The sequence below is a fragment of the Pelmatolapia mariae genome, linkage group LG9, assembly GCF_036321145.2.
Source record: "Pelmatolapia mariae isolate MD_Pm_ZW linkage group LG9, Pm_UMD_F_2, whole genome shotgun sequence".
NCBI lineage: Eukaryota > Metazoa > Chordata > Actinopteri > Cichliformes > Cichlidae > Pelmatolapia > Pelmatolapia mariae.
In genome coordinates, this window is record NC_086235.1 from 13,545,404 (window position 1) to 13,568,824 (window position 23,421).

Here is a 23,421-nt window from a genome sequence, read left to right on the forward strand (position 1 = left end):
CACAGACAAATGATTTAAAATAAAGAAATATTACAAAATGTTACACCAAGTTTGAACAAAGAAAAAAATTCTGAAATGACACAATAGAGTGATCTCATAATACACTGAGTGTGGGCTTATATATATATATATATACATACACCTATTTTAAAGGGTTCAGTTTATGTTAATGAGTCTTTTTGGGTATTAGATAACTGTTGACCAGTGCATTCATAAATCACAGCAGATGAGGCTCAGTGTAGCTTTGATGCCTGCAGGGTTCATTTACACTAATTCGTGGAGACACAGAAGGTGACAGTGTTGGACTTCCACGTGGTGATTTGTAACTAGATATTGTAAGTAAAATAAAATGTTATTTCTGTAGCACCTTTCCAGACAAACACACACTGCTTCACAACACAGTTAATATTGTTTTGAACTATTCCCATTTGTTTTCCTCCTTATATCCGGATATTTTGACGCAGTTAAAAAGCAGAATTACGGGCTTAATTTTATTTATTTATTTATTTATTTTTTTTTTTGGGGGGGGGGGGGGTCTCAAAATCAGACGAAAAAAAAACCACTTTGTGAGTAAAGAAAGTAAACCAAGCCCCTCTCTCAGTAATAAATATTTTCGGAGTAACGCGCCCCTGGAGTGATCGGAGAGAGGAGGGACCCACGCGCACTCTTTATATTTGAACCGAGTCCCCTCTCCGCCCCGCTGTCTCCTCCACCGGAGGCGGGCAATTAGAGGTCTGAAGAAATAGGTCTGCGATTGCTGGGCAGATGAATTAGTTGGCGTTCAGTGTCTGTATGGAGGGTAAGTTCTGTGCGCAGGGGGCCAAAAATGTCGGGGATGTATGGAGTCACGACGCACGACGCAGCGCGGCTCGTCATGACCTGAAGTGAATCACGACGGGATTGCTTTAGTGACGTGAAATTTAGGTTGGCTGCAATTAGGCATGGCTTGTGCGCCGCATATTTACCAGCAGCTGTAGCCTCATAGCTGCTTTTCCCCCCTCCACCATTTTCACCACCTCCTGCTTTTCTTTCTTTTTCTTTTTGCTTATTGTTTTTCTCTGAGTCATTTTTATATAATGTAGCAGCTTTGCATCAAAAGACATTTCACTACATCCGGAACTTGCGCAAACTATCTTGCGCTGTATTGCATTTTTCCCCCCTATTAAGTAAAGAGCGTGGCTGCTCTGCGCCGGTCAAGTGTTTGCGGATTTCTTTCTGGACACGGCGCTTCATGCTTCGTGCACCTGTGGACGCCTGCAAATGAGGAAGCGAGGACGCCTTTTGTGATTTCTTTTATTTTTATTTACCCACCCCACGCTCACACACACACGCACATACGAGGGTCGGTTTATTTGTAGGGTCTTTCCAGCGAATTAAAGCGTCTGTCGGATGCACGGCTGGATTTCAAGCAGTCTGAAAGGTCTGGTCAGATTCAGCACCACATCGGCTCTGAACAGCTCCCGGTCGTCGCGTGTGGATGGGCTCTGTCGGTCTCCGCGCCTCCTGCAGCTCCTAACTACCGGCAACAATGGCATCACACGGGTTCTGGTCTCTTGGCGGAGATAATGCGGGGGCCAATACCGGGAGTCAGAGTCCGAGTACGCGTGAGTGGCTTTTTGTCTTCAAACCACCTCCTGATGGACCGGGCGCAGTAATTCCTGAGCGTTGTCTCAAGCCAGTGCCCTGCATTCACCGAACCACCAGACAGGCCTTATAATAGGCATCAATCCTGCTTTCTTTTTTTTTCTTTTCTTTTTTGCTTCTTTCTTTCTTCTTTTTCTCCACATGAGACATTTTTCGTGTATCTAAAGAGCTGTTTTATTCCAAGTTGCATGGCGCCTTTTGTGTTTCCCTAAACTTGGACTGAAGCTGAAGCCAGCACATCCCTTATTTGATTTATCCCCCTTCTCTCTTCCAGCCAGGGCTTGGTGCCAAGCAGCGGCCCAGAAATTATCCGGAGGAATTGGATCGAAATTATGTGGTATGTTGGGGAAGGAGCGGGGGTGGGGGTGGAGACTGAGGGGAAGCTATTTTTAGGCAAACGTGCCAGCTATTTCCATCATAACTGTCTGGCCCTAGAGTAATAAAAATATATATTTCGATGCTCTTTTTTGTGGGTTTCCAAAGCGCTGCTAAATGTCGGGGAGGTGGAGAAACCCACCGAGCCGGGCGCCAAGCAGCCGCCGCAGACGGCTGCAGGAACCTGCGGCTGCAACAAATCCTGCAACTGCACCAAAGCTGCTGTGGTCTTCTCCGACCTCTATTCAACAGGTACGAAAGTGCACTGTGAAGCTGGATTAATTTTAAGATTTATTTTCTTCCCCGAGTCCAAACTTGGCCTTGCATTGAGCAGTTTTAACTGTGCGAAGTAGGCTAGAAAATAGACATTGTTTTTATGCAATATTTGTATATAATCATCATAAATATAAAAGGAAACAATCTCAAAATGTGTGTCAAATATTTGCATCTGATCGCACAAACTCCTGAGAAATGATTGGCTGAAGTTATCCGCTTTAATCTCAATTTAAAAAATAACATATTATGTATTGGATGAATAGTTTTGTCCATCGTTTTCATTTTTAGCACATTCTGAGAGAGGAGTTATGTTGGTCTGTTCTCCTCAAAGAGGGGCTATTTCCGAGAGGTCACCTTCACCAGAATCGTGTGTTTTGAGGTGTTGAGCTCAAAACACGAGATTTTCATATAAAGCAGAATCAGTGTTCGGACGTGGAAACAATATAAAAATATTTATTTGTCTGTATGGAGGAAAATTTCAAAGACAAAAAAATAAATAAAACTTTGACTCGTGTAAATGTGAATCTTAATATTGCGTGGAAGCATTTTTTGCACACATTCCTCCGTCCTCAAATAAAAATCACAAAATGTCTCCACTGTAATCCACCCCCCCCCCCCCCTCTCGCAGACCTGTTACCGGCCACGGACGGTGACACCAAAACGATGACCTTCCTGCAGGAAGTTGTGGATATTTTACTGGCTTACATAGTGGAGTCTTTCGACCGGGAAACGAAAGTTATTGATTTTCATTATCCGAACGAGCTGCTTCAGATGAACAACTGGGAGCTGCAGGACGAACCTGCGACTCTGGACGACATCTTGATCAGCTGTCGCGCTACATTGAAATACGCTATCAAAACAGGTAGGCCTGGGTCTGATTTTATTGCATGCATGCAAATCAATAAATTCACTTTTTAATATACATATATGTTTATTTAGAAAAAATATATAGATGCTTCGGAGTGTTGGAAAAAATCTCCCCCCAGGCTGTATCGTCACACGCAGGCCTGAATCCCGGCCTTTCGCTCATCTTTGTGTGAAATCTGCCAAAATTCCAATATTCACGCATATAAATGGCAAATCAAAAACACGTTTTAACAATAAAATAAAAAGAAAAGCTATATAAATTAGAGAGAGCCACTGTGAAAATTATGTTACGCCCTACAAATTATTTAAAACTCGAGTTACTGCAAAACGAAACTGGAAACAATAAGCTTAAGTAAGCTTAAATAAGTAAGCTTTAAAAACCGACCCGGAAAGAGAGAGGCAAACAAAGAAAACGTCTTAAACGTGTTCCGGGTTTAATAAATAAATAAATAAATAAATAAAATGATAAATGATGCCTATAAAGCATCAACACAGTTGTCCTCCTTTTCCTCCTCCTGACCACCAGACCGATAAATGCAGTGACGCAGTAAATCTGGTTCACCAAGTAGGAGATAATAGGCTAATAACCAGGCTTCATAGGCCAAGTCCATTATTCTCCCCTGAGTGACACACGCAGGGGGGGACTTTACAGCAACGCCACGGGACAGATTTCAGCCTCCAAAAAGAAAAAGAAAAACAGAAAAAATAGTTTATGGTGGTGATGAATATTTAACAACCTTAAAAACAATTAAAATCACGCTGTAATGCGGGTATAAGCAAAGATGTGAGGATTTCAATCATTTATTGTAATCATTTATCAGCAATTCTCCTCTGCTACGAGAAAAAATGTTTATTATTATTATTATTATTTAGGAATTATATGGTGCTCACAGAAGGACTTGCACCAGATTTATAAGTACAGTTATATCTTCCTTCCGTCCTTTATTTCTTTTTTCTTTTTCTTTTGCTTGATCACCCCCATAAATTACTCTTTATTTTAACTCCCGTGTTTATGACGCAGACTGAGATCTGATCACGTGTCAGTGCTGTAACATGTTTTGTGTGTTTACCTTTTACATTACACCAAATGTTTTCATCATTTGCTGTTTTCATTCAGGTGGTTTTTTTTAAGTTGACTCTGCAGCTACAATTCTAACCCGCAATTAAAGCGCTCCGAAGATGACAGCTTCTGCTCGCTAAGGAAAACCTTAAAATTGCAGCCATCTCACACTCCTCCTCTTTGCCTTCTCCATCCTCTGCTCCTTTCCCTTCAGCCCACCCCAGGTACTTCAATCAGCTCTCCACGGGATTAGACATGGTCGGACTGGCAGCCGATTGGCTAACATCCACCGCCAACACCAATATGTAAGTATGTGGCCTGCTTCATCGCGATTTTAAGCGGTGATAATGATAATGACAATGGATTCCATTTCCGGACCATCCGCGTGCAGTCTGCTCCGCGTCTGCATGGCCTGATAGCGCCCCCCCTCCACACACACACACACACACACACACACACACACACACACACACACACACACACACACACACTCAGTCATGGCAAATGAAAAGGGGTGAAATGAAAGGCAGGCCCCCACCCCTCAGCCCCTTCCTTGCACCCACAAGGCTCCCCCTCTCCCCCCTCTCCCCCCTCAGCCTTTTATCCCTCCCCTTCACCTCTGATCCTCCTGGGGATTCGAGAGGAGAAAATTAGCTCTGAAATTAAATTCAGACTAATCTGGAGCTAATTTCAGATGTGTGTTTTGGGGGAGATAAACTCTTTTGGCAACTGTGAGGAAATGAAAAGTAAACCTGCTGTTTACAGTGGAGGGAGGTTCAAATGAATACAGCCAGTATCTTAATACAAAAATATATTTATAAATATATAAATAAATATAAATATATAGAGAAATATTAGGGAGCACACAACGGAGATGCAAGTTTTAAATAGGAGCAGGATGATGAAAATGTGGGAGCTCAAAATATTAAGTGCATTTTGTCAGTAAAATTTTGGGTGTTTGGCTTGAAAAAAATATTTTCATGTGCATTTAAGTGTTTCTATATAAATGGAAAAAAAACTTCAGAATGCATCAGAGCTGTTAAAATGTGTACACACGATTGACAGTAATTCTGCACTTCTTCAAAAGTGAAGCCAGAAACCTCCAGAAAACCTGAGAATCTGAGCATTTTTTAAATGAACCTCTGCACAGGCCAACGACAACGCTCCTTTCCTGAAACGTCCAAACTTCAGATTTAAAAAAAAATAATGTCAGTTTAATGGCAGCTTTTTATTTGTTGATGAGTCACGATGGCACCATCCTCCTGTAACGAGCGCTATGTGATGCGTCTTGTGTAACGTGCAGGTTCACCTATGAGGTTGCTCCTGTCTTTGTGCTGCTGGAGTACGTCACTCTGAAGAAGATGAGGGAGATCATTGGCTGGCCGGATGGGCGAGGAGATGGCATTTTTTCTCCTGGTATGTTTGCATGGAAGGTGGCGCAGAGCGCTCTGACACCCCTCTGTTTGACTGGAGATGGAACTGGCTGTATGTGTGTGTGTGTGTGTGTGTGTGTGTGTGTGTATTGTAACGTGTCAATTTGCATTTTGATGATATAAATGGAACGTGTTTCAAAGCCAATTAGCATAAAATAATTTTCAGTTTAAGCCCCCTCCCCCTCACCCACCCCAATCTTTAATTTCTCCCATGCACTTCATAATGAGAGGCAATCATCGGAGAATTTACTGACAAAGCCTGTGATTGGCTGTGACATTGTGGACAGCGAGATGCAATTTTGGATGCTTTGTCATTTCTTGATATGCTCTTGATAAACAAAAGTTTGTTTTACATGAACGTGGACATCTTGAAACAATGTAGCAGCCTACTTTTTTTATCAGTAGTTTATTGGCTTACACATTTACCTAACAAGCAAAAGATTTGTGGTTCAATCCAAGGAGAAGACACAAATTCCTTTGGGGTTGTGTCAGGAAACATGCAGAGCTATCTACTGTGGCAGCTCCTTGTGAATAAGGGAGCAATCGTTTAGAAACCCTGCATCACTCCCTGGAGACACTTCCCTAACTCAATCCTGTCTGTCCTCCAGGTGGTGCTATTTCTAACATGTACGCCATGCTGCTGGCCCGCTTCAAAATGTTCCCTGAGGTGAAAGAGAAGGGAATGTCATCCGTTCCCAGACTGGTGGCCTTCACATCCGAACATGTAGGCATCCGTGTTTAAAATCCGCTTGCTAATTTCCTCACGGCATCATCAGTGTGTGTCTGCTTGGCTCATACGGTGAACACTGAACACTATTTGGACATCTCTTTAAGTCAAATGTCAAAAAATGTATCTTTCAGCTGCTAGAATAACACAAAAAAGATCTCATGGTAACTGTGGCTGTGCTTGATGTGTGACTACGTGTCACTTTAACTCCACCGCTGCTGATAAAAAGCTGACATTATGCACGTCGCATGCAGAAGGACACGAGGTGACTGGTGTGTCTGTCACCTTCATCTTTAAAGGACAGCTGAAAGATACTGTGAGGAAAAAAGCGATGAAATTACAAACAAATCTGTTATAAGAAGTACATATTTACAGATTCGATCACTCATTATCTTCCCTTTTTCCCCTCGTCTTCAACTCTTAGAGCCATTTTTCAATCAAAAAAGGTGCAGCAGCTCTCGGCATTGGGACTGAAAGCGTGATCTGCATCAAAGCAGATCAAAGGTAAAGCTGGCTTCAGTCGTGCATCATACTTCAGTTAAACCATGAGGCATATTCATTGTTTTCGATGTTAAAAACACTCGATATAGAAACAGTTATTATTGTATTATTGTGGAGAAACACTACAGCCTTCTAATCTTCACAAACTGGTTTTATCCAAACCAATAAGGCCTAAAGACCTGATAATGATTACAAGTAACAGTAAAAATGTGTCTCTCCTGTTCAGCTTAGGATTCAAGTTTATATTTCATCTTGTGACCCTTTAAAAGAAGTCCAAACCCTAGACTGGAAACCACTCAATGATGTGTAACTACAATACTTAACAATGACTCATGACTATTTGTAACCTTATAATATGATATGAAATCCTTTATATATTACTGCTTATAGTTGTACTTAAAGGGACAGTTCCTCCCAAAATTACATTTATATTGTTTTCTCCCTCTCATCTGTGTTTCACTTTATCCATCTGATCTGTTTTGTGCTCAGTTTTAGAGAAATGTCCACCTCTTGAATCTAATGGAACTCTCCTCGAGGCGTTAAGAGCATCAAACAGAGTATCAGCATTGTCTCTTTCAAGTAATCGTGAATAGGTCAACCGAATAACCTGCAGAACTGTTTCCATTGCTCACATTCCCCAACCAACGGAAGTACAGTGGAACACCGACTTACGAAATGAATTTGTTCCCGAGGGTCTTTCGTAAGTCGAAGCACCCATCGCGCCTATGAGTGAACGATAGGCTATAGGCTAATTGCTAACTGCAACAACAATACGTCGTTCAAGTGGAACAGCGAAGCGCAAGTACGAAAGCCAAAGGGGTTGTCACATGATTCGGAAGGCATTGTGGGCATTGTAGGCATTCTGGGCTCAGCCAATCAGAGCCAGCGGATTTCGTTACACGGGCATTTTGCCATAACACGGGCAGAAATATTGCCATTAAGTGCCTTCGTAACTTGAATTTTTCGTTAAATGGGGTATTCGTAAGTCGGGGTTCCATTGTAGTAGCTAACATTAAACATTAAAGTCAAAAGAGGTGACATTAATATTTACAGCATGCCTGGAAGAAAAGGGATGAGCAGGTGGATTTTGGTTTGTATAGTCGCAGTGTGAGCATTATGGACGGGCCCTGGGGGTCCAAGCCCATCCAATAAGGTCACTGTGCCCCCTAAGCTGAATTCTACTGGCATTTAGAACTAAAAGTAAAATTAAGCAATACAATTTGGCAATAAAAAAGTTTAATACCTCAAATGTTGTAGTAACAATCACGCCAGTGTTAATTATTAGGTTAACAGTAGCTTAGCTGATTTTGGAGCACATGGGCCCATGAAAGCCAGACTTTGGGAAGTTGGCTACTCCTCATGAATATTTGTCTCTTTGAAACTATAAAAAGTCACACTTGAAACTTGCTGAACAATTTTCATTTGAGCATGCTGTACAGTTATGGTTATTATGCATGCCGGCTCATGATGTGTTAATCCCTCCTTGTTTTGTTTTGTTTTCTTTGTCTGTTTGTTTGTTTTTGTGAAATACCAAAGTAAGTCAAGTCTTATGCCTCCCTGTCAAAGTTAGTTGCCCGTCCACTCCATGTGCTCTGGTGCCGACCCTGTCCTGTCCCTTTAAGTACAATTTCAAATGCAATACTTGCACTTATATTTTCTGTATTTCTGTTCCTGTGCTGCCTTTTGTTTTTAAGGTAGAAGGCCTTCTTTGCCCACTGACAGTATGACAAACAACCTTAAAGCCAACTAAAGCTTGTTTTCCCTTTGCAGCGGTAAATTGATCCCAGCTGACCTTGAGAGGCGAATACTGGAGGCAAAACAGAAGGTAAGATGATGCACATTTATTACCCTGCTATAAATAGACAGATATGACTTCATACAGTTTTGATTTTATGGGGTGCACTCGACTGAAACTGCAGAGATGATGAGGGAAATTTGGGAACATATTGTAACAACATAACGGCCTCATATGCAGTATTTTGGTTGCTCTTGTGCAGGGTTTTGTACCTTTCTTCGTAAGTGCGACTGCTGGGACAACAGTGTATGGAGCTTTTGACCCCCTCATCGCCATTTCTGACATTTGCAAAAAGTACAACATCTGGATGCACGTGGATGTGAGTAAAGCAAGTTTCTTCCTGATTCATTTAAAATGTCATATTGACCTTTCACACGCGTGATTTTTGGAGTGTTTGTGCACAAGAGGGATTTTAATGGAGGCATACACAGAAGCAAAGAGCTCACCTCTGAGTTTGACAAATCTATTATGTCTGTCTCGCCTCTAACTGCTTGCGGTTGACCCAGATAGAGAGCACGCCATTTCCTATCTAACACTGGAGATTAGAAAAACTGGAACAGAGGCTGTAAATCATCTCCTCCCCTGACTTTACCATCATGGGCCCTCTCACTGAAGGAACTCTATCTCTTAATGAAAGTGATTTAGTCCTGACAGGGGGACACCTCTATTAAGAGCAATAAATGGCCTTGTCTGTCATCCCTCAACTAGCTGAGATGGGTAAAAACACACACACACACACACACACACACACACACACACACACACACACACACACACACACACACACACACACACACACACAGTGATTGTTAATCATTTTCATTGGTTTATCTGCTAAATTTTCTAGCTACAGCTCCCAGAAAGACATATACTCACTTATTAATGCACTTTACGTGGTACACCTTTGGCCCCCTTTTTGCCCTCAGGTTTGCCTTAATTCTTCCAAACATAGATTTAGCGAGGGGCTGGACACGCTCCTCAAGGGGTGTTGGTCCCTTTTGACATCACACCATTGGAGCCCGTTCTCACTCCCGAGGCGTAACATCCCGACGTTTTGTCACGTCCTGCGGCGTTCCTGAGGAACGCGAAAGGTGACCTTCCACGTTGTTATGGTACGCGGCGGTTTCCAGCCCTGTACTGCAGCCCTAAACTTAACCTTATCACTAAGCCTAACCATAACCTTATGCCTAACCATAACCTTATTCCTAACCTTAACCATAACCGTATCCCTACGCCTAAACCTAACCTTATCCCTAAACCTAACCATAACCTTATGCCTAAACCTAACCATAACCGTATACCTAAGCCTAAACCTAACCTTATCGCTAAACCTAACCATAACCTTATTCCTAACCTTAACCAGCACTTTAATGAGGTGAAATAGTGTTTTCTAAAGCGATTTTAAGGGAAAAAGCGAAGATGTGTAGATTGAGTCCAAACGGTTCTCATGTGTCCGCAGTTTTCCGATGTCGTGACGTAGGAACGCCTTGGGTGCCCGAAAACGTAATATGTTGACGATTTGTCACCTAGCGTAAAATGTTACGATTTGGGAGTGAGAACGGGTTGACCATTGCACAGTTGCTGCAGATTTGTTGGCTTGACATCCATGCTGCTAATTTCCCATTTCACTCCATCCCAGAGGTCCCTATTAGATTAAGTTGTGCATTCAGAGATGCTCTGCTTCATACTTTGGTTATAATGAATAATTATTAGAGTTACTCTTGTCTTCGTATCTGCAGTGTGGCCATTCCATTAAGACCTCTGACATCAGTACGACATTTTCACCCTGACAACAGCCACACACCAGATATTTTTGCTTTTTCAGGCCATTCTCTTTAAACCTTAGAAATGGTTGTGTAAGAAAATCCTGATAAAACAGCAGTTTCTGAATTACTCAGTCTGACTCCAACAACCATCCCACGTCAATTAAATCACCTTTCTTCCCCATTTTAATGCTCAGTTTGAGCTTCAGCTGGTTGTCTTGACCCTGTCAGTGTCCATGATCACATCACTCAGATGTTGCCATGTGATTGGCTGATTAGATGTTTGCATTAGGAAGCACTTGAACAGATGCAGTGTATATATTCATAGACAAAACAGTGATATTAAAGTGTACTAATACTACTACTGTGTGTGCCTGTCACAAAAATGGTCCCTGTTGTGTTTTTAAATTTTAAATATTAAATGAGGTTGGGCTAGAGTTGGCAGAACTTCTACAGAAATCAAAGGCTTTAGTGCTGGAGTGTTAAACATGTGGCCAGGGGGCCAGAATTGGCCCACCCAGGTGTCTAATCAGGCCTTGTAGATGGCTTTGCAAAATAGGAAAAATGCAGAGGAGCTTGGCATACATGTTGGAGTATTTATTGTGTGAGTGGATAAAGTCAGTAGTACACAAACCATTAAATGACAGGAAATCGGATTTTTATTTACTACAGCAGTAATTCTTTGTATTGTGGAAAGACTGAGACAGTTCATTTTTCTTAGGACATCTCAGGATTTCACCATCAGTTTTATACATGGATGGTTTATTAAATGTGGATGCTAATGTCTTTCATCTCTTCGTGTTTCAGGGAGCATGGGGAGGAAGTCTGCTCATGTCCAGGAGACACAGGTGGAAGCTGGACGGAGTTGAGAGGCAAGTAACTGTTTTATGCGGTTTGGCCCCAAATGGGCAAATATTATAAGCTAATGAGCATTTGATATAACGTTGAATGATGGTTGGTTCTTTTTGTTTTGTTTTTTTAAACTGCAGGGCCAATTCAGTCACATGGAATCCACACAAAATGATGTCCGTCCCTCTGCAGTGTTCTGCCCTGCTGGTCAGAGAGGAGGTAGGCCTCAATTTCTCAGCCCCATGCTGCGTGTTCCTGCTTTTGTTTATTGAGGTGATTCTGTAAATGCCCTGGCTCTCACTTCACAGGGTCTTATGCAGAACTGCAACCAGATGCACGCCTGCTACCTATTCCAGCAGGACAAACACTACGATCTTTCTTACGACACCGGAGACAAGGCGCTGCAGTGTGGACGTCATGTGGACATCTTCAAGCTGTGGCTCATGTGGAGAGCTAAGGTAATATAAATATAAAGTTTGATGATTGTAAGCAGCTATTAATAGGGTATAAATAATAATATGCTAGAACACTATAATCAATGAAGATTGTTGTACCGTCTGCAAAAATGTATATATTTGGCAGCATGGGTCTGTTCTGGGACCTCCTTGGCCTTCTGCATCGTTACATGGAAAGCTAGAGGCAGGGAGAGCAGCAGCAAGACCTCACCTCTGATTGATAAAGTGATGGCTTGCTGCTACAGAGCAGAAATCAGTAACAGCAGCCGTACTATTAAGTCAGACACAGCTAGAAAAGGAAGAGCTGTGGATCCAGGTGTGTTGCAAAGCACCTTGCAGATTTAAGAAAGTTAAACTGGCTTAAAAAAGTGCATCTTGTGCAAGATTTGTCAGTGTAATGGTTAGAAGAGTATCAGATGAACCATCAGCTGATGCTGGCTGTCATTAAGCTAATCCAGCTGTTGTCAGACTGTTGCAAATGCTTTCTCTTTTTTCAGTTAATTAAGCTGCTTCCACTTGTTCCACTTTTCATTTTCGTTTTGGCTCTGCTATATTATATTAATGCATTTTTAAAAAATTGCTTATGCATAGATTATATATGAAAGCTTCTTTCTGCCACTAAAAATATGCACACAATTTCAGGTTATAACCTCAAAATCTTGAGTTAGGTATCTCAAAATTTCAGTCATTCACCCTTCTAAGAAAATGTGTCAAAACTCAGAGAAAAACTTTGTGAGTTATTAAGTCAAAATTAAAAATAAAAGCCTGAAATTTTGAATTATGGATGTCAAAAAAATTAAATGACGGAAACTGAGTTTAACCCCGGAGAAGAGGACAAACTCTGAGATCCTACAGCAACTTCTAAATGTCTTTTATTTATTTGTTGTCATTTTAAAATTGCTTTTATACTTTAATCTATATACTAATATATATTAATTCAGTATTTATTTATTGTTTTGAAAGTGTCTTGTGTAGTGGATATGTGACATCAGGTGGGGGAAAAACACCACTTTTGAGTTTATGGACCAAATAAGATGCCACCCAGGTTTTCTGCTGGACACGCCCCATTTCCAGGGACCAGATGACCAGATTTAAATCACATGGTCAAATATTCAGCCTATCCTTGTTGGTCCCTCATTGGCTAAAATGCATTTGGCTGCATATGTAACATGTTTTAGATTGACCTGATGAAGCCCGAAGCCAAATGTTCTCTATACTATATAATAAATTTATATACTGCTGTGGAGTTTGAACAATTACAGATAAACATCTTTTCTTTGACAGGGCACCATTGGGTTTGAGGCTCAGATTGACAAGTGTCTGGAGCTGTCCGAGTACCTCTACAACAAGATTAAAGACAGGGAAGGATACGAGATGGTCTTTGATGGCAAAGTATGTTCACATTCATCTTTCTCTCTCTCTAAAGGATAATTCATCTGCAGTCACACAATCATGGAAAAGTAGCTGACATTAGCCCATGTTGCTCCTGTTTCCTCAGTGTCATTATTGCTGACTTGATTTCCATGCAGAGTGTTCTGGCTTTGAGTTGGATGAATGCCATTTTTACCTCCAGACGCCAGTGTAATGTGCTGCTATTATGTTTAATGAATAGCATAACGGCCCATAATTGCTCATATGCATATGAATAGCGTGGTGTCTGAAATATCCTGCACTAAACTGAAGTACAACACAAACATATGTGGGTATGAAGAAAACTCTCTTATGAAAGGGGTGCTTGGACACATGGGGTAATTTATTATGAAAGCTCTTTAATGTTTCAAGCCTTATTGTTTTCCTGCTGAGCCCCAAAAAGGCTATGAGCATCATAACCCAGAGGGGGATGAGAAAAAGCCAAGTCCTCTGGGCAATGGCCCAGGTGCTCACTTGTCTGTGCCTTCCATTGAGCTATTACATCAATCTGATGTTGAATATACTACAGCCAAACCAGCCCAGCTGTATAAATGAGGCTGGTGTGCATGGTTAGTCAGCTGTTGGTAATGAATGCCCTTCCGCTCTTATGCAGACAGGCAGGCAGGGAGTTCTTGCAGGGATTCAGGTGCCAGAAAATAGTACTGTGAGGAGCTTTCAGACATCTAGTGACAGAAGGCACGCTACCTGTCCGATGCTGTGAACTCATATTGGATTGTTGCTCTGGGATGCAAATCAGCATTTTCATTCAAAATCAGTTTGGCTTAGGATACAAGCATTTTAATGTCATAAGATTTCTGCAGGATTTTAGACATGAATAGCTTTGAATTATACAAAACGGCTGTATACCATGTTTAAACTGCGTGTATAAAGGTGTAGGTATATGCAATACGCACACAGACTGTATATAACAGATGGACATAGCCGCCTCATCCATGTTGAATCCTTAATTTTCAGAATTGGTTAGTGCTAAATTATATCACCTCTGCTGTCTGACCCTGCCTACTATATTTTTTAACTTTGCCATATATAATTAAATTCATAATTCGCCATTACATAAAAAAGTAGAACATATTCTGCACCAGGGTCATTTTGAAGTTTTAAAGATGTGCACACCAAGACCTGCTCTAAAATTTAATGGGCTTATGAGTAATCATTACTCTCGTGAATGCCAAGATAAATCAGCATTTATTTAATTATTTTTTATACAACTACACTCAATCGCTGTTTGTTCCCCTGATATCTTGTTGTCTGTGTGTCCCCTCAGCCTCAGCACACCAACGTCTGCTTCTGGTACCTGCCGCCTGGCATCCGCTACATGGAGGACAAAGAGGAGAGAAAGAAACACCTGCACAAGGTGGGTACTCTCAGATAAGAAGTCTCACTGTAGTATCTCCCCAACACAACTTTCACGAGCCCCGTCATTCATATCCAGCTCGACTATCACACATCTTTCTAATTAGGGGCAGCTTATACTCAGGATTAAAATAATACTTTGCCCTGCACATGAGGAGAAAAAAATTGCGGCGGTCTTAAACAGGACACAGAGTACAGGTTAAAAAGAAGTGAGGCTTTTCAGCTGGCTAATGTGGTGGCCGTTCAGAGGATACCACAGCAGCAGGGGCCTCATAATTGACAATCAGGACAAACAGATGGCGTTTATGTCTGCCATACAAAGACCACTTCTCTCTCTTCTCTCTCTTCCCGTCGACTAGAAATCGTTACCAGCTTCATCATTGCTCTGCAAATGCAGATGTTTCCCTTTGTTTTCTTTGAACGATTAGTTGAAAAAACACCATGGTCATGCTTCACAGAGTAGACAGACTGACTGGACAGCTTTTCCACACTCTGACTCTGAGCCTGAGGGGTGATGTAATGCTGCCCGATTAGCACTTTGAGGAAGAACTAAGAACTGAAGGAGCCCTCATCAGTTTCCACGTGTCTTAATGACATCCTCTAATGGATGAGGAGAATGGGAGGAACTGTTAACAGATTGATTTGAGGGAAATCAGCACACAGTAAATTATTTTGCAGCAAGCACGCCAACTGCAGTGAGACACCTGCAAGACATTAGGAAAAAATGACTGATTATGTGATGAGAGCTGTAGGGCAACAACTAACTACTCTAGCAGGCAGTAATCTGAAACTGAAGCCAACTTCCTCGAGAAGTTAGCTGTGTGTAGCTAGTGTTAAAGCCTGTTTTGGTATTTCAGCGTAATACCCACAGATTTATTAAAATTCTTGCACGATTATTCTGGGTCATATGAGCCACGGTTAACTTAAGCCCTTAAGCTAAAGCTGCACTGAAACTGTCACTTGAACTTGCTGGATCTCATCTGCATATCCTGAAGTTGGTCATGATGAAGCCTTTTTATACAAATCCTCTAACCAACCAAGCCCTAAAAATGATATTCCAGAGACACAGACGCTGAGTTTTCTTGTCAGTGAGCCGTCTAACAGGCCGAGTGCTGGTCAAAACGAGCAGTGATGAGAGTTTGAGACATGAAACTGAATCTCCCATCACTGCAAAGAATCTACACCTGTTATTGGGCGACCATGGCTCAGGGGGTTGGGAAGCGCATCTGTAACCGGAAGGTCGCCGGTTCGATCCCCGGGCTCTTTGTCCTAGTCGTTGGGTCCTTGGGCAAGACACTTCACCTACCGCCTACTGGTGTTGGCCAGAGGGGCCGATGGCGCGATATAGCAGCCTCGCTTCTGTCAGTCTGCCCCAGGGCAGCTGTGGCTACAAGTGTAGCTTGAGTGAATGAATAGTGGCATTGTAAAGCGCTTTGGGTGCCTTGAAAAGCGCTATATAAATCCAATCCATTATTATTATTACACCAGCATCGTGACTCTGCTGAGTACAAAATAAATGAGCATCACCCCTCGCTTTGCTCTTAGAGATAACCTCTCAGCATGGTATGAGCAGCAGTCATGGGGCTGTGCACCCAGCTGCTGTTACATTTAGCTGTCAGACCGATGGGGGGTAAATGACCTACATGGTCTGTAGGTCTGATGAACCTGGGAAGAACTTTGACTTGTATAAACAAACAAGCACCCATTTAGATCAGATTACACAGAAAGAGAAGTAGTCAGGCAATACTCTCCCAAACTGTTCCTGCAATTTGAGTTAGACGACAGTTAACAACCATGTAAAATGTAAAAACACAAACTAAATGTAATAAAAATGGGATATTATCTGTGAAAAAAGTAGTTCTGCAATCAAATCATTTAAAGTACTGAGAATAAAGTATTATTTTCCTACATTTTTATTTTAAAAATTTAAAAATGCAAGTAAACAGTGTTTACTTTTATTATATGCAGACACAACATTTATGAGAAAATGCTAAGATCCTACAGTCGTCCCAGGGTTTGTTAAATTCTTGTTCTTTAATAGTTTTGCGTTTCTTTTTTTTTTTTTAGTTTTGTTTAGGTTTTGATTTGCTCTTGAACGTTTTTGGCCTTTAGGTCTTATTATATTTGAGTTCTGTTTACTGTATGCATTATTGCAGCTTTATTTGCCCCATTGGTATTACCCCTCATCTCCTCATCTCGTCCCATCTCTTCTGTTAAGTTCACTCAACTTCTATTTGTCCTTATTTGAGTACATTTCCTGTTTTAGTTTTGTGGTTGTTTGTCTCCTGTGTTTTGCATTTAGTTTTATTTCCCCTTCAGCCTCGTTGTCATTGATTGTGTTCACCCTGCGTCTCATTACAGACATTTTTCCTGTTCCTGATTACCTCATGTGTATAAATAGTCCTGCCCTGCCATCAGTCTTTGTTGCAGACTGTTGGGCTTCTCTGTATCTTTCTCTCTCTGGTCTTCTGTATTTTATTTTGCCTGAATAAATGACTCAAATTTTGTTTGTTAAGTCTGTAGTCTGTGATAACATTTGGATCCTTATGCTGCAAAAAATGAAAAACATGTGTGTCACAGTTTGACAGAGACATGTTGAAATTTTTAAACTGTCTTTCTTCACATGCAAATGATTATACAAATGTCCTCACATTAAAAAACTAATAATAAATGGCAAATAAAAAGATTTACATTTAGTCTCAATATTATTAAATAACACCAGAGCCAAATTACTGATCCTAATATATGTTGTGAGCTGTTTCTGAAAAAGTGCAGTTTAATTTTATTTAAAGCAAAATATGTAATAACATATATGTTTAAACATAACCTGTAACATCTGATTTTTATTTCCTGTGAAATTGGATGTTCTGGTATTTATAATTGTAATAGGACTAGTAAATTAAAATTTATTAATTGAAATTTGATTTATGATTAAAACACAAGTCACATACTGTAAATACACAATAATTTACTATGAGCAGCACTGCATTTTAAATGTGCGAGGATAATCATTAATCATTGTTTTTGGTAATTCAGCATTATATTTAGGTACAGTTTTTAAAAATGCAGTGCAGCAGAGCCATTGCCAGTAAATTACTGTGAATTTGCAGTAAGAAGTTTTACATCTTAGGTTTTAAAGATAATTTAATAGTGTCATTCCTTCTTTCATATAAGATGAAAACATGCCAAACTACTGATTTACATTTGTAGTCCCCTGGGTATGTAAAACTATTTTTGTTTTAAACTATCTAAAAAAACAAAAACAAAAACAAAACGTTAAAAGTAAGTATATTTTATTTATGGAGCATTTTTTAATAAATTCACACAGTGTTGTACAATAAAATTAGTCAAAACTAAGACTAATTACAATAAAATAAAATAAAAAATGAAGACTTACTAGTTAATAGAGTTAATAGCAATACAAACCGTGTTTAAAAAATGGGATAAAAATGGATAAAAGTAGTACAAGTGGCATGTGCACGAAAATAATAATGGTTCTCTAACCATGATTATATTCAAGGAAATGCACACAACAACAGCAAATAAGTGAAGCCTTTCATGTGGTCGGGTCTAAATGTAATGCTCAGTCGTAACGATACTTTAGTGGCTGAATGAGTAATACACTGGATCAAACATCAGGTGAAAATGAATCTTAAAAATGGCCCCAACTAAGATGCAAACTGCAGTCTCTTCATCAAAATGTATGTGTTTGTTTATAACATTAATAAACTGCTGTATTAATCTGCACAAAATGAGTATGAGTTGACATAAATAGAAGGACACAAAATGACCATAAACAAACTCAAAGCAAAACAAACACAAGGTCAGGATGTAGTCTGAGGATATCCTTTCTCACATTTAACACACTGTAGAAGACAGTCCGCTTCAGGCCCGCTCTGTTTATTGAAAATACTGTGTGCTGGTCTGGGTGTTTCTTGCTTAGAGCACGCAGGAGGTAAGACACGTAGCGCTGTGAATTCACAGGATGCTTACCTGCTTACCTATTCTTTGTTAACATGGTTAACCTTGCAAAGCATCTAGCTGTATAGCTCACCGTGTTTGTGAGGTACGGTTGAGAGACTTTTTCATTTGCGCCCAATGGCCCATTTTGTCTCTGCCCTGACCTTCTGTGTATCTTTCACATATTTTATTTTCTCTTCCTGAAGGAACAGCAATTCATGCTGTATGTGTTGCATGTTGTCAGGTGGCTCCCGTCATAAAAGCCAGAATGATGGAGTACGGGACAACTATGGTGAGCTACCAGCCACAAGGGGACAAGGTCAACTTCTTTCGCATGGTGATCTCAAATCCTGCTGCTACCTTTGAGGACATCGACTTTCTTATTGAGGAGATTGAACGACTTGGCCAGGATCTATAAGACTCATCTCTCCAAATCCTCTTGTACTTTTCCCCTTGACGGATGAATTGTTTGTCGTGAATGTACTGGTAAACTTATTTTCTTTTCTCTCAATCTTTCCTCCAAAGTCTCATATTTAAGAGTATATTTGAGAAAAAAGATCTGCAGATATATCCATATATTACGTATTGTAGCTTTGCCGTGGGCTGACTTGGTCCAAAGCTATGTAAAAGTGCTTCTGTCTGCTTCTCCTGTAGTGTAGTAGATCCCAGAGTAGTGTAAGTGACGTAACTTTATATGTAATTTTTGTGATATGAAATGCTTGTGCAATAAGTTGATGAGAAAGAGTTTATTTTTCAATCATTTCTCATTTGCCGAGTCCGTTGTTAAGTGCCAAACGTGGTTGTGTTCTATTGTAACTTTAAAGCATTTTAAACTTCTCGTTTAAAACAAAAATAGCACTTCACCTTACCTCAGCTTAATCAACTGCCTTTACATCTGCACATTATACTCAAAGCAGGAGAGAACTCCTTCTCTTACCTGGTGTTGTTACGCAGTGCCAGCACATGTTAAAGACATAACCCAGCCAGAGCAGACTGCATGATGGAAACGTGAAAACAGAGCAGTTCAAAGCATTTACAATCAAGCCAGTTCACCACCCATCACCTCTGCCTTTGACAGTTCAACCTGCAGCTCATGATGCTGCTCTGCTTATTGATTATTAAGACTTTTTTACTATCTTTCTAATGTGTTTAGGTGATAAAGGCTTGTAAAACCCATGTTGCTGGACATTGTTGACTTGCTACATGAATACATCGAAATGGGATCCATTTCCATCCTTGCTGTATAATTAGCTTTGCTCCATATGTTAGAATGAAGATCGGCACTTGAGCTATAATCCTTAAGTTTCCAGTGTATTGAACTGCACTGAATAGATTTCAGATTTTCTGCAGTAGTCATCAACTGTATTTGTGTCCTGTTACTGTTGCTATGTGTGGTAGTAGTACCAGTTGTTTTCCAAAGCATTTCACCTAACAACCTTATTTTTTTCATTGCATATTCGACAGACTAACTGCTGAAAGCCAATCTGCTGCCTCCAGGGGCCATTACATACATGTATTCATTTCCTTGCACTGAGTAGGACACCAAGGTAGTAGTTGAGTAGAATTTTTTTCTTTTCTTGGAAAGGATACCAACTGAGTACATCACCAGACATGTCTAAGGGTCTACAGTTTGCTTTATGTAGTCTGTGTTGGGAACATTAGTTTAGTCCAAACAACATAATGAGTCTAATGTAAATTACTTCAAATTCTCTTAGAATTCTTCTTCACTCGTTTACCTTGACCGCTTGACATTTTCATTTTAAAGGAGGACAAATTAGGTAATTGTTTGACTATTTGATCACAACCCTGATGTTCCAATACAGCTCCCAAATTAAATTCATTGCTCAGTAGAGGTATACCCCAAATACGTAGGATTGCCCACTCCATCTGAATGAACAACTTCCTGCCGTCCTGCATCATTAATTCACCTCTTTGAGACTTGAAAAGGCGAAGACATACAAGGAAGCATGTTGAAATTAAGTCCTTGCCTTGTTTCTTTTGCACAACAGTATATGGGAAGTATGACCAATTGATCATTTAGGCAAAGTGCTGCCAAGGTGCCCCAAAGGGCATCATAGCCCTGGCTTCACTGCATGCCCACTGCCATTTATATACAGGGAACTTGCAGTGCTAAAGATTCACTATGAATGGATCTGTTATCTAACTTTGTGGATATGCCTTGTACAGAGAGTCTATGTCAACGTTTGGCAAAAATATATTTTGTTTTACTTAAAATGTTACAAATGAATTGCTTTTTAGTGCTGGTTGCAGTGAACCTGTTGGAACTTGGATGTTACAGGGTACACGGTGCATTGCCCAGGTGGCAGTTTAAGTCATATCCCCTTTTCTCGCCCCATCAGGTTAATTAATTCCAGTACCATCTCTGGGCACTGCTCCCAAAGCTGTGTGGCACCGAATTGCCGCTAGCCTGCCAAACAAACCAGGACAGAAATCTTAAGGATTATAACTTTAAATATGAAAGAAAAGATTTTCTTTTTGTAGTCACGCTTTTGAATGAGCACTTACTGAAAGGTTGTGGATCTTAAGAAACCAAGAATTGGGCAATAATGGGGTATTGTTGGGATATAGGATCTTAACCAGATTTGCAGCTACTGTATACCTGACATTACTTGCACTAAATCACTGTTGGGAGGAGCAGCATCCCTTAGCATTGCAACTGAGATTTCGTCTTTCTGCATTCACAAGCAATATTTGAGTATGGGTCCAATATATATATCTATATATATACATACGCATATATGTATCCTGCATAATATCAAAAGGATCAATAGTAAATGATAATCAAGTTTCCAGACCAAACCCATGGTAGTTTGCAAAAAACAAGAACAAAAAAAGAAACCTGGAGTAAAAGCAGGCTTATCGTAGGCGGGTTAGTTGGAATGTGAACCCTGATTTATCAGGCAGAGGTTCTGTAGCATTTTCATTAGAACAAGTTAGAAAAGCACAATTATAGCTCAACATGGTCGGTCAGTGAACAATCACTTTTGATCATAGACTGTAAATAGTATTTCAAGATGTCCTAAGTACATATCTTTGTGTATACATACGTGTATATAAGACATTTAACCAGAGACTATTTGTGAGGTAAAGTTATTCATATTTTCTCTATCTCCAATATAGATTACCTGTATTTTCATCCGGTTTGTCCAAAAGGCTTTTTTCCTTGTGTGTATGTATGTATGTATGTTCGATACTTGATTTGTGACTCCTAGCTATTTCAAAGATGTGTTTCAGGGACTGGCTTTAAAGAAACTGATAGATTTCACTTTGAAATACTCCCAAGTCTTACTCAGAGACTCGGGTGTTTGGATTTTCAATGAATATGCAAAGCCATTTTGACTCTGAAGCCCCATGTTTTTTCGTGCACAAGTGATACTTGACGGTATGTGCCAACTGTGTACCTTAGTGTGTTTGTAAGTGTGTTGCCTTAGTATGAATTTTTCAGTATTGTCTAGTTTTCCTCCAAATGGGAGGTTGTGCACTTTAGAATATACACATGATCAAATAACGTGCAATGTCCGATGGTTGTCCATAAGTTGATGTTTAAAAAAAATTCTACTACTCAAAATATGTAATTTAAGCTCTTTGGTCTGAATGTGCACTGAATCGAGGGTCTGCCAGAAATGAAAGGATTTAATTTTTTCTCAGTTTGTAGATATTGTAAAGCTTCTCCTTTAAATGTTTTACATCTCAACTGAGAATTGCCTAAAGTTTCAAATTTTTACCTTCTGTTTCGCCCCAAACCAAAATTGGCTTCCACACTGTGACACAGACAGCATCTGATTTATTACAGCGACAATAAAATCTCACTGTGGTAGTCTCGGAAAGCCAGACACTTTGTTTCTCTTGCTGCTGCTGCTAGACTTGCTTCCTTTGCACGACATGCATGCGATGCCTTGCCTATCCAGCTTGTTTGATATACAGTCTCCTATATATCTATTTATATCTATCTCTCTCTATATATATACATATATACAGTATGTGTAGCTCCTGTAATTAGCTTTAGTGTCCGATGTATAGCTTAGCTTGTAGATTAGTGCTGTCGCTCTAGCCTTTACATGTGATCTCTGTGTCTTGAGCTTCCTGTAAAGTTTCTTTGTGCCGCCAGCATGCTAACCTCGCCTAGCATTGTACTCCTCTCCGCGCTAAATCTGACTTTCTCTATCCTCTGTCTTTCTGCTTGAAGACTGTCGCAGCTCTGAACGTAGCGTATTATATCTATATGTGTAGTCCCTCAGCATGTCTTTCTGAAAGCTCCTCTCTGCTCTGCGCCTGTACGACCTTTTTCTCTCTTTCTCTTCCGCTTCGACCTCTGGTAGCAGTGACAACGTATCCTCGCGCTTTCCTCTGATGTTTCTCGGCTGCCCGCTGTTGTTCTGTTCGCGTGTCTGAGACGGTGTGTTGGCTTGTGTCATGGTGCCCACAGTGTCACCGTTTCTGATGTTTGTTTCACAAAGGCCCTTGACTCTGTGGGATGTATGCGAAATAAATTTAACTTAGACTTTAACAAATATATAAGGAAAAAATAGACCCTAGTTTCTTGCTTATGAGAAATATTGTTTGTTTATAAGAACAGTTAAAACTCCCAGTATTCAGAGTGCAGATCATTTCACTGAATATGGTGCAATTTTGAATCATACATTCTGCAAACTGCTGTGCTGGCTTTATCAAACGTTCATTTGTCCTGAACTATATGTTGCTCTTGGGAAAATAGAAATAAATATTGCCAAAACAAACAAAAAAGTGTGAGTCTCTGTTATTTTTACTCAAACCTACAGTTTTATGAGTATTCTCACTGCCATTGTAGCCTGCAGCACTAATGGGTCCTCAAACACTAGTGAATGGAGCCAAATGGCTAAAATATCTAAACCTGCTTTCAGACAAAAAGCTGTAAAATTTTACAATATACAC

The 23,421-nt window shown here is 40.3% G+C and overlaps 1 protein-coding gene across 2 annotated transcripts; it reads left to right on the top strand.

Annotated features, from left to right (window-relative positions):
• Nucleotides 1–672: 672 nt before the first annotated feature.
• Nucleotides 673–21,443, top strand: gad2 (glutamate decarboxylase 2). 2 transcript variants are annotated; one of them, XM_063483301.1, is made up of 16 exons: nt 673–799; nt 1,919–1,981; nt 2,128–2,271; nt 2,924–3,157; nt 4,437–4,527; nt 5,526–5,638; nt 6,264–6,379; nt 6,807–6,886; nt 8,654–8,708; nt 8,881–8,997; nt 11,249–11,313; nt 11,431–11,509; nt 11,599–11,748; nt 13,030–13,137; nt 14,441–14,530; nt 18,734–21,443. In XM_063483301.1, exons 1-16 carry the CDS (start codon nt 793–795, stop codon nt 18,905–18,907), a joined length of 1,686 nt encoding a protein of 561 aa, XP_063339371.1. In that variant the 5' UTR covers nt 673–792; the 3' UTR covers nt 18,908–21,443. The 2 variants fall into 2 exon arrangements, with proteins under 2 accessions (XP_063339371.1, XP_063339370.1); XM_063483300.1 differs by having other exon boundaries at nt 680–1,604.
• Nucleotides 21,444–23,421: the final 1,978 nt, after the last annotated feature.

Bases quoted from the DNA above. Each gene is read 5' to 3' on its own strand.
- gad2 (XM_063483300.1), top strand. From the start codon at position 1,529: ATGGCATCACACGGGTTCTGGTCTCTTGGCGGAGATAATGCGGGGGCC. The intron at 3,158-4,436 runs GTAGGCCTGGGT...CTTTCCCTTCAG, and splicing joins GAAATACGCTATCAAAACAG to CCCACCCCAGGTACTTCAAT. The intron at 5,639-6,263 runs GTATGTTTGCAT...TCTGTCCTCCAG, and splicing joins AGATGGCATTTTTTCTCCTG to GTGGTGCTATTTCTAACATG.